The sequence below is a fragment of the Squalius cephalus genome, assembly GCF_949319135.1.
Source record: "Squalius cephalus genome assembly, chromosome: 11".
NCBI classification, from domain to species: domain Eukaryota; kingdom Metazoa; phylum Chordata; class Actinopteri; order Cypriniformes; family Leuciscidae; genus Squalius; species Squalius cephalus.
Genome location: NC_137132.1, coordinates 8,977,284 through 8,988,638, shown reverse-complemented (window position 1 = coordinate 8,988,638; position 11,355 = coordinate 8,977,284). Strand labels below are relative to the sequence as shown.

General features: G+C 35.0%; 1 protein-coding gene across 2 annotated transcripts; it reads right to left on the bottom strand.

Annotated features, from left to right (window-relative positions):
* Window positions 1-2,670: 2,670 nt before the first annotated feature.
* On the bottom strand, window positions 2,671-9,008 carry guca1c (guanylate cyclase activator 1C). 2 transcript variants are annotated; one of them, XM_079886921.1, is made up of 5 exons: window positions 7,574-7,653; window positions 7,100-7,463; window positions 4,662-4,811; window positions 3,801-3,888; window positions 2,671-3,202 (listed from the first exon to the last, which is right to left on the bottom strand). In XM_079886921.1, the coding sequence occupies exons 2-5, from the start codon at window positions 7,292-7,294 to the stop codon at window positions 3,072-3,074; spliced, it is 564 nt and encodes a 187-aa protein (XP_079743047.1). In that variant the 5' UTR covers window positions 7,295-7,463; window positions 7,574-7,653; the 3' UTR covers window positions 2,671-3,071. The 2 variants fall into 2 exon arrangements, with proteins under 2 accessions (XP_079743047.1, XP_079743048.1); XM_079886922.1 differs by lacking the exon at window positions 7,574-7,653 and adding an exon at window positions 8,735-9,008 and having other exon boundaries at window positions 2,685-3,202; window positions 7,100-7,315.
* Window positions 9,009-11,355: the final 2,347 nt, after the last annotated feature.

Sequence of the window (11,355 nt, the reverse complement as noted above, 5' to 3'; positions counted from 1 at the left end):
ACAACATCATTCATGTTTGGAAAGCACAGTCCGACTGTTTACACAATGTCTGTGATGAAATAAAATCATTTTTTGGAACATAAAATGGGGTTATGAAATCTATTCAAACAGACTTTGGGCATTGCAAGTTAAAGTTCATTGCTAAGAGTTAACTTCACATGTTTAGCACGTGTCATTCCAAAAATATAATTTATAATATTCTATATATAATATTTTAAAGATTGTGCGGCTGCATACATCAGATGCATATAAGGGCTTTAAAGTGAAAATGATTTGGAAAGTTAGTGAACATTGCAAAGAGCTTGAGATGAAATATGATACATGTGAAGATGTATTATGAGCAGAATATATTTGTCATTTCCAAGCTTCAAATTATGCAAAAAAGTGAATCTTCATGTCAACATGTGTTCTCAACATGATTTTTCGGAAAACATGTGAAGACATTTTGCCACACTTTCATTAGTTATTCATGTCAAATGGCATATTACTTTTCAATGTGACATTTATGGCTGATTAAAATAACATGCAATGAAGTCTTTAATATTGATTATGCTGTAAGCCTGGTCAACTCTGGCCCTCAAGGTCTAGTTTCCTGCAGAGTTTAGCTCCAATCCTGATCAAATTCATCTGTCTGTAGCTTTCTAGTGATCCTGAAGACTTTTATTAGGTTGTGCAGGTGTGTTTGATTAAGGTTGGAGTTAAACTTTGCAGGAAAGTGGATCTCGAGGACCAGAGTTAACCATCCCTGCAGAAGGATAATGCATAAAGTGAACACAAGACTTATTTAGTGTGGAGTTCCTGTAGCTCAAACAGTAAAGTATGGCACTAGCGAGGCAAAGATCATACGTTCAATTCCCAGGGAAGGCATGACCTGATAAAGTATATAGCTTTAACACAATGTAAATAAAAATAACTTACCGTTTTCTCTTAAAGCATGGGTGCAAAACTCAGCACCTGGAGGACCACAGCCCTGCAGAGTTTAGTTTCATCCCTGCTTCAAAACTCATACCTGTAGTTTTCAAAAAAGTTTGAAGGACTTGATTACTTGGATCAGGTGCATTTAATTCGGACTGAAGCTGCATCAGAAAGCTTAGCTGACTTGTTCCCCTATCCGGCAATGAGTTTGCAGGCATATTAGAAGACACCTCACAAAACTGACTTCTGAGGCATGCAACATAATGGATTAATAATCTACAACAAAATAGAGAGAGCTTTGGTGAGAATTAAGCAAACATTTAATAACTACAATACTAATTTATTGCTAGAAATTACATCAAAAGTGGAAAATGTTGGTAAAAAATGTAAATTTATACACAAACTGACAACCAAAAGCAACGTTCAGACAGCTCGACTGGCTCGGAACGGAACTCACAGGATTGCCACCTCCATGAAAAAGTAGTGCATATCGAATGAAAGTTTGTCTTCAATGTATACATATTTATACATGTACAGTAAACTGAAAAACTTTACAATATTTCTTTCCCACTTTGTTGCTTGCTCTTGTGCTTTCCAGGGACCAGAATGGGAATATATTTAGTTTTAGCGTTTGTTTATTTTAAAATAACCCCCAGTAATTTATTTATAAGGTAGTATAAATGGGTACTTCATGATTTAAAACCATATTTTTTTCATAAGTAGGTCTACTATTCATTTATTTAGGTATTTTTTTCTTAACTTTTAAATGCCTTTCGTCTAATTTAAAGCAACAGTGACAGTGAAGACAGGAATCAGTAGTCCAAATGTGCATTAGACTGCATTTATTTATATAAGGCAATGGTCACAAGTTAAAATTGCTACGTTGTCTATATTCAGCACAAAATCTCAAAAGTCAGAATGAAGATTACATACATCAATAGAAAAACTGTACAATTATTTATAATACTCGCCCCTCCATACACAGTGTCCCCAAAACAGTATTTGGACACTTATAGTAAGTCTTAAATCTCAACACGTTTGAATGTGTATTCCATTAGATAGAAAATATCAAGCAAAGTGGTCTTGATGCCCAAGTTCATGACAATCGCTCCCATTACACAACCCGAAAGTCTTCATTTTGAACAGTATTTCTATTGCTTTATTAAAATTTGTATATGTGAAAAGTTTTGCTTGAAAAGTGTGCTTGTGTCTGTGCTATCTTTAACACTGCAATAATAATGAACTTAAAAAACTTAGAGCTCTGATTTGTACCACTTGACTGCTTCAGATTAATTTCGCCGTTGATAGTTTTGCCGTAACGCATAATTCCGAGTCTGAGAACGTGAACAGCTCCAAGCAGAACGCCTCAGGTTGCCATCTCTTAATTACGGTAATTACGACATGCGTGAACGCAGAATAAGCTTGTAGGTTTGGTTCAGGAGGAACTGTAAAAGGCGGCTGCTGCTGTTTGTGTGCAGCGTTCTGTGACTGTGCATAGCCTCATGTTCGCGCTCGTGTGATGTCTACGCGAGCAGGTGCGTGGAGGTATGCAAACACATAAGTTGACAGGCAGGTAGGATTTCGGACCGAATGCAATGATTGGACGAACATTTTTTGAAACTTCCACAGAATATATATATATATATATATATATATATATATATATATATATATATATATATATATATTATATATATATATATATATATATGTGTGTGTGTGTGTGTGTGTGTGTGTGTAATTTTTTTATTATTTAGACCACTTTGCTATCAGAATGTGAAGAGAGTTTTAACTAGTATAACAAAAAATGTTTATGAAAAACACTGCCTACCCTAGTTTTAAACCATGGATTCATCTCCTCTTGTGTCATTTCTTCCTGCAAGAATGACATTTTCAGACTTGTAGAGGTGATGCAGTTAAGAGTAGAGGGAAAGTGAGCTCCGCTAACTAGATATCTGAGGCACAGAGACAGAGAGAATGTGTTTGAAAGACACAATCACAGATGTTGATGATGATGATCGCTCATGTCCACCTCTGAGATGCTGCTAGCAGGTTTCACCCTCTACTGAGTCTGTTTTACGCTTTCCAGCCACAGAGTTGATCATCTTCAATTAGGAGGGGATCCTTGTATTGTCCAATGCATCATACATTGGCAGTCACTCCTTCTTTTTCTGCCCATTGACTATGATCTCCAGGACATGTGTGAGGTCCATCATCTTGGTGAGCATCTCCATGATGTCAGGATGTTCTTTAGCGCCTGTGATGAACTCCTCCAATGTCAACTCACCTGCCAAAAGTACAGACATGCTATTTTAAGGGTGACTCCTTATATTATTATTATATATAAAACATAATAAATAAAAATATACACATATCATTTTATAAAGGCCCGTTCACATCAAAGACGATAACTGTAACGATAATGATAAATATATAGTTCTAAAAATTCTTCTAAACAATGCTGGCACAGAGAAACAATATCGTTGGAATCACTTTCAGACTTTTTTTTCCAGCTGATGAACAATAAAATCATTGAAAGCCAATCAGAATTCATCCTAAGAGCTTGAGCATTTAAAGCAGCAGATGACAAAACTCGGCGTGCACTTATAACAGAAGGCTCAGTGTGGATGCTAATATAGTTATCTTTACAGTTATTGTTCTTGGTGTGAACGGGCCTTACATATAATATTATATTTTTAATAAAATTGTTTTTAGCATTGTGGCATTCATTGTTATTGCCCGTTGCATGTTCAAAAAGACTGTATTCAAGATGCTACTGTAAGTTACTGTGTGAACAGGACATTTTGAGACACACACCTGTAAGTATGCAGTTGTCAATCCCAAAAACTGAGAGTGTGAATGTAGCATGATCTGGCAGCTCTTACCTTCATTATTAACATCAATCCTCTCATAGATCAGAGTCACAATATCATCTGGAGGGATCTCATAACTCCGGGTAATGTCTTGGATGGCCTGGAAAAGATAAATAAATACTGTATTCATATTTTGTGTTTTACTACCTTCACTGTCTTACTGACCCATGTCTAATTTCCCTCGTCTTTGAACCAACATCTGTCGTGTGGCTTCAGAAGTTTTAATGAGATCAGATTCATAAACATGTGTCCAAAAATCATTGACTTGGAAGTAGGGTTATTATTAACTAAAACTAAAACCATTAACATTTTCATTACTTGAAATAAACTAAACTTTAGTTGAAATTATATATATATAAATTTGTTGTTGTTGTTGCATGTGATCAATAACTCGACCAATTTGTCTAATTTAAACAACAAAGAGGTACAAAACTGTCTAAATAATTATGTGCCATGGACAGGTGTAATAGGATATACAATCTATTCTGAAAATAAGGGAGCTCAGCAAATGGACATCATGGACTCAGGTTAGGATTAAAAACAATTGACTTTCCCAAGTCTAATCTCTACTGCAGTAGTCGGTTTAAAAGTACACATGAAGCAGGTCACCTCATGGAGGCTTCCATGTTGAGGCCAAATGACCAGTCAACTTCTACGCTTTGTCTCCATTATCTCCCTGTTACTGGACACTTTTGCTTGTGGAATAAATGAATCATGGCTAACTGTGTATAGTGTATTTCTACAATGGCATCAGTAACTGAAAACCATTTATTTTACGAGTGATTGCACATTTAAAACAGAACTCTAGTATGAACAATTGGTTCTTATCTACAATAAGAGTTCACTAAGTACAGAAACAAATTTATACTTTACTTTGAATATAGTCTCCATTTCATCTCTGTCAATCTTGCCGTTTCCATCCTGATCAAAGAGTTTGAAGTACCACTTCAGTTTCTGGTTAATCTCTCCTTTCAGTAGCAGACTTACAGCTGCGATGTATTCTACAAAATCTATATAGCCATCCTGAGGAGAAAAAAGGATGAATATCAGAAATAAAGAAAGAAATATAAGAATATATGTTATTATATGCTATGATAAAACAAAAAAGCATTTCAGACAGAACGTGTTGTTACGTTGTAAAACGTCTCGGTTACGTAACCCACGTTCCCTGAAAGAGGGAATGGAGACGTTCATGACGTAAGCATACGAAATGCAAAGAGGCGTTGAACCTTCTGCTCATTATATACCCGCACTGCGTGATAGAAGCAGCTGGCGCAATTATCGCATGCCAATGTGCATTGGCTCGTTTAGTTTCTCTCGAAGTAGATTGGTCTCTCTGCAAAGATCCCATTTCTGTCGGATCCCTCCGAAAACCCATGATAATATTTCCACAACTTTCCAAAAGAGGAGAAAAATATTGATTGATTACAGATCGATTACAGCAGTCAGAAGAGAGAATGATGTGAAATTTTCCATCTCTACCTCAGCCGTTTTATTAGAAACACCCTCACAGCAGCGTTAATTAATTTTTTATTGCCAAGTTATAACACAAATTATAGTGTTATAAATGTATATATATATATATATATATATATATATAAATGAAAATATGAAAAACTTTACTAGATTTGCGATGTTGATAACTGAAAACCTGTGAAAAGTGTCCAAATGCCACGTTCACACCATGTCGTAATTACCGTAATTTCGAGACGACAACGCTTGACTTTCTACTCAGAGCTGGTTACCTCCTCAGACTGGGAATTATGCATTTTTATTGCAACACTATCAACACCTAAATGAATCTGCAGCGGTCAGGTGGTACAAGTAGGAGCATTCCTGGCTTACATGTTGTAATTATGAGCTCTATGAGGACATGAACGCTTTTTGAAATATCAGAATTACGGTAATTACGACAAGGCGTGAATGCACCTTCAGCCTACTTTGAAAGGCTTGCACACTCAACTGTGTGTGAGACCCAGCGGAAAGTGGACAGTAAAGTATAACTGGGACTTTAGTCACGACTGCATGTACATTAATGAGTTTTCATTTCATTACATTCTCCGTCCACATTAAGCCCAGAATATACTTGGCATAGCGATTCGAACACCTGAATACATAGCCTTTGTCGCTCAACACTTGCGCACTAAAGTGTCATCCCTTGTCCAGTTTCTAAGCTATTTCTCTCCACAAGTTATGATCAATAAATATGTCTTCAAACTTTGCATGTATTTCACCCCTTTCGCTGTACCGCCTAATTGGTTTCTATTTCGACTGAGAAACAACGGACTGGACAAATTGATTGTAAAAGCACACATTGTATATGCCGCGCAGTTCGAAAAATCGGACAATGCACACAGTATGCTAATGACGAAATCTGAATTTGTGCACTGTACACTTAGCATATGCGTAAAACCAAAGTATACTTTGGCCTTTAGAGTTTTAAAGCTTTTTCCAAATTTAAAATGCTTAAATCACCTTACTGTGCTTACATAAAACATAATATAAGCTGACTGAGATGATACAGAGAGACCATTTTCATGGCATGATCAGTTTAATAGCAAAATATTCCACCATATACTGGTACATTCATGTCATACTCAAAATCACTCTTCCACACGGTCGGATATGCAATTGACATGTTTCCACAATTGCGAGTAAATCTACATTTGAATCTACATAAAATTAACATTTGTCTTTAACAACACTGTGAAAGTGAACAGCTAGACAACAATGCTGATACAACTATTCTGTAGATATCTATGGGAATATGCATGACATGACTAAATGTGAGTCATTGTTTTTGAATACCTCAATTTCCATAGTCCACACTACAATGCAAAATCAGCATTTTCAAATTGATCGACTTGGGATCCACAGTTTTTACTGGATAAAAATGGCATCTCATTGTGGACACAAGGTCACAAACGTAAAGAAATAGATGCGTTTTCAGATTTATCTGGATTAAAGTGGACGTAGGGTACCTAGAACAGATTAACTGGATTGGGAAAAGGATTCCTGTGGACTGTAGGCCAGTAATAGGATTATGTTCATTCATGTAGACATATGACTTTCGATGATTTAATGATTCACTGTCACAATATTGTAATGTCTTTTTGTTTAAGTTTTCTCAGCAAATATTGATTTGTGCAATTAACTGTGATTTGATTAATAAATACTATAATTAATTTGATTAACATTATAATAGATTTTAAAAAAGCATGCAATACTGAAGAGATTTTGGTGTAAGATCCATTATATACCTAAATGTTCCTTTCACACATTGATGTTAGTAAAAAACAGCTTTCTCTCACCCCATCCATGTCGAAGGTGAAGAAGACCTGGTCCACAAAGCTGCTGGCTTCCTCGGACATCCCCTGCATCTGTAGCATGGTCTTGAGTTCAAAGAGCGTGATGAGACCTGAAGGCGATTCCCTCATGAATTTGTTGTACCAGTGGTGCATGTCCTCAGCCAAGACTTCATCCATGCTGGATCCGTGGGCACCCATAACTCCACAGAGGACCTCTTTCTGAGTGAAATGTGGAAATGGTGTGTCAAATCCAGAAGTTCAGCAGTAGCAGCAGTCTATTCAGTGTGAGATGTGGAGTGTCGCAGCTCAAAGCCGGGATTGACTGTTGATGATGGCACAAAATCCTAAAGCCCTGCAGACTAGGCAACTAAAAGGAGAGATAACCCTTTAATTGGATAACTGTTGAACCCTTCCAAGAACTAAAGGACATCTATGTCTGACAAAGAGAGAACTCCGAAGGTATAGTGACGGACTTACCCCTCCCACTGGGTAGGATAGGTCATGATTTGTCATGATCCTGAACTTCCTTGCCTTGTCTGAGAGGGCTTAACATAATGATCAATCACTTTCCATAGAGAGGTCAGCCAATAGGCTATAATGTTCCTAGCCGTTCTGAGTAAACCCCGCCCATCGTGACTTGTTTCTCAAGCTTATGTAGTTGACCAGAGGATTTCTAAGGATGGTGAGTTCTCATATGGGGAAACCCTTTAGAGAAGGCTATATTTGAGTCTACCAAAGAGTGGAACATAACTTGTGCAGATGATATTTTAAGAAGCGAAGAATCGAACTGTACCAAGGGGCAAGATATAGTAGGTTTCTGTTAAATTTATAGGCAATTAATTAATTCTTTTTTTTTTTTTTACTATATATGAAACTTTGTTTTATTAAGGCCAGTAGTACTATTATTATTGTTCATATTTTGAGTTTGGACTTTCTTTGAACTCATCGTGCACCATTTGTGCTATGGAATTATACTTTTATACTTTGTTGGGTAGAGTATTACTTTTCTAAATGAAGACTTACAATTTCTGATTGTTTCACTAACTAGTGAACACTCTTCTTAGAAAACATTTAGAACACCAGAGTAACTGCATAGCAACATTCTACAAATAACTCAGAACACCTGCAACTGCATATAAACACCCTTGCAACCACCCAAAATACAAATAGCATTGTGGCTGCAAGTTTAGCACAAGCAAACACATTACAAAATAAAATATTGTTGGTGTTTTCATTCAGAAATCGCAAGTAAATTTCACAATTAATTACAAAGAAACTGCATATAACATTGAATTAAACATGAAATTTTGAAGTAGAAAGACTGAAACAGTATTTTCATGAAAGACATACTTCAATAATCAAACAACACAAAAAATATAATTTTTACAGTGCACTTGATATGACAGTGTTGAAAATAGTTCCAGTAATAATCTGTGTTTTATAGTCAGGAACATTTCTACCACATCTACCACAACGTTCTATTGTGATAAAAATTATTCTGTGGTTAAAACCACATTTTAAACTTTTTTGGAATAAAATAGCTGACTTATTGTTCTTGCTATGGCTATTTTTTTGTGTGCAAAATTTTAAAATTTACAGCTTGATTGGAAATGACAGACAATAAAAATATTATGTTACCTTTTCATTGTTTTTCTTCACATATCACTCGTCTTATATTTCATCGCATGCTCTTCAATAGCTATGTTTCCATCCAAAGTTACGAATTTAACTTTAAAAAATGGGAATATCGCACAAAAAATTTGTGGAAAATTTCAACTGTTTCCATCCAATTAGTCGAAGAGAACAAATTTGTCACTTCCTGATAAACTTGCGCTAAATATCACTAAGAAAAGTAGGATAAGCCACTGTATATAATTCTCGTATATAATAAATGATCATTTTTAGAATCTATGCGCATCTCTGCATTTCCATCCAGAGTGTTTTTTTTATGCAATATCCCAAAATGCACATAAAAATAGGTGGATGACACTATTGTATGTATGATAAACAAGTATACAAACTCTTGAAAAAAATGGAAATGTGGTGGAAATGATGCAACAACAGTCATAATGAAAAAATAAAATAAAAAATAAAAAATACTATAGGTTTTTTTTTTAATACTGCATGTCACTCATCAATAGCTTTTTATAGCTATTAAAACTAGTTCATGCTTTTTAAATTATTTTTTAAGTGGCCTGTAACCCTCTTTAGCCACAGACTCAAACACACAGCATGTTTATCCAACACGGCTGACCCATGTGTGACCCTGATCTCTGATCTGCATGAGCTTGTGCATGATCCACTCAGGATCACAAAGTGCCACCACATTTAGATCAAATGCAGTGGATAAATCAATCAGACTATCAAAGATCAGTGTTCCCGTTATAGTAAATCTGGCTTCAGACGATTAACAATTTCCAAAACAGATTACTGAACATTCATTCTGTTGAGATTCTTGGGACTTCTTATATAATATCCCCTGCAACGTATACACTCATTAATTAAATCTAGTATTTTATATGATGATATACTCATAAACATTCTGTAATATTAAAGATATAATAATATTATTAATTATTTAGTATAATTTTTAAAGTATTAGTGGTTTGAGTAAAATGTGTCTAATTTGAGATTTTGATTTTAAAATTTTAATTTTAATCTTAATCTTAATCTAACTAATGCAGTTAAAAAGTTTTAGTCTGATATGGAAAAGTGAGAAATAACACTTTGAGTTTTACATGTGCTGGAAACAGGTAAACATACTTTGTGTTGAAAACATTTCTCCAATACAATTTCAAGTAATCTTCTCAGGATTTTAATAAAAACAGGATTAAATAGAGGTAAAGTTGATTAATTGGACAGATGGCGTGGCCAAAGCATGCCACCCCTGCCAATCTGATTTAAGCACTACTATGCTGATTAATGAAGTAAATCTCTTTAGATTTCAAATTATCTTTTTGCTGTTTACTGTTTATTGTTCTATGCCTATGTGTTAGTTCTATTTTACTCAATTTATATTTATATTTGTGTATGTATATTATCCACTGTTCGTTCTGTACATCATTTAGGTGTATGCTGGCACTGACCCACTGATATACTAACTACCACCACAAAAATTATGTACTTTATAAAAGTCTAAACACTTTTTTGAAAGAGAGGTCCTTACACAATATTGTCCACACCGAGAATGAGAGTTTTATAAAAGTCTGTTTAGTTTAAGTTGCATCATAAACAAGGGTCATGGGTTCGATTCCCAGGGAAAGCAAGAACTGATAAGAATGTAAATGTGTACTTTGAAATGCAATGTAAGTTGCTTTGGATAAAAGCATCTGCCAAATGCATTAATGTAAATGTAAATGAGTTTTACTTAGTACTAAACTTATTTCAAAAGCATAATCTTATACCCTACCCATCGGAGGCCAAACATCAGAAGTACTGGGGAAGAAAATATCTAACTGAGGCGTTAAAACCTGAAGTATCATTTATGTTAAACTTTAGATTGTTAAATGGATTAAAGCAAAAAGTGTGCTTATTTCTCATACTTGTATATTATTTACTATTCCTACTTCTAAAAAGATTCAACCAGCCTTTAACACCATGATAATACAGTGTGAATACACAATGAACAAAAAGACAAAGTTGTCAAATAATTTGTCATGCGGTATTTAACAAATAGGGATACCTTTAAATATAACTAAATCAGATATATACAGTACTGTGCAAAAGTCTTAGGCATGTTAATATCACCCCCCCCCCCCCCCCCCATTTTAAAACTTAAAATGGTTTTAAGTCAGTTATTTATATCTTTTGCTGTAGTGTGTGAAAAACTATGCGCGAGTGTACCTCGACAAAAGCCGCTTTAAACGCAAAGGGTCGTTACACCATATATTGATTTGAATTAGTTAATAGAAGTTAAATCATAAATAAATTCAATTTGTGATTTTATTTTTGAAAGCATTCTCACTTTAGGGCATTTTAACACAAGTGCCAGTACTTTTCCCAGTACTGTAGCTTTGCAGGAAGGTTTCTATTAGGTATTAACAGTCCTAACAGTCCTATTACCTATTAACCTTTTGCACAGTACTGTATTTATATCTAATTTGTTTTCAATTTGTTTTAGAAGTTGGTCTAAGTGTCTATTGGGCGGCTTTGTTTTTGATAGCATTCCAGAGCTGCAACATAAGATCTGTTTGGGTCATCATCAGAGATGAAGGGGATCATGTTTTTTAGAGGATATTTGGCATGTGAAGGTTTTGTCT

What these genes read in the sequence shown, in the direction of transcription:
- guca1c (XM_079886922.1), bottom strand. Translation starts at nt 7,294, where the DNA reads ATGGGTGCCCACGGATCCAGCATGGATGAAGTCTTGGCTGAGGACATG. An exon ending in TCACCTTCGACATGGATGGG is followed by an intron (nt 4,812 to 7,099) that starts GTGAGAGAAAGC and finishes TTTTCTCCTCAG; the next exon opens with GATGGCTATATAGATTTTGT. An exon ending in GATTGATGTTAATAATGAAG is followed by an intron (nt 3,203 to 3,800) that starts GTAAGAGCTGCC and finishes TACTTTTGGCAG; the next exon opens with GTGAGTTGACATTGGAGGAG.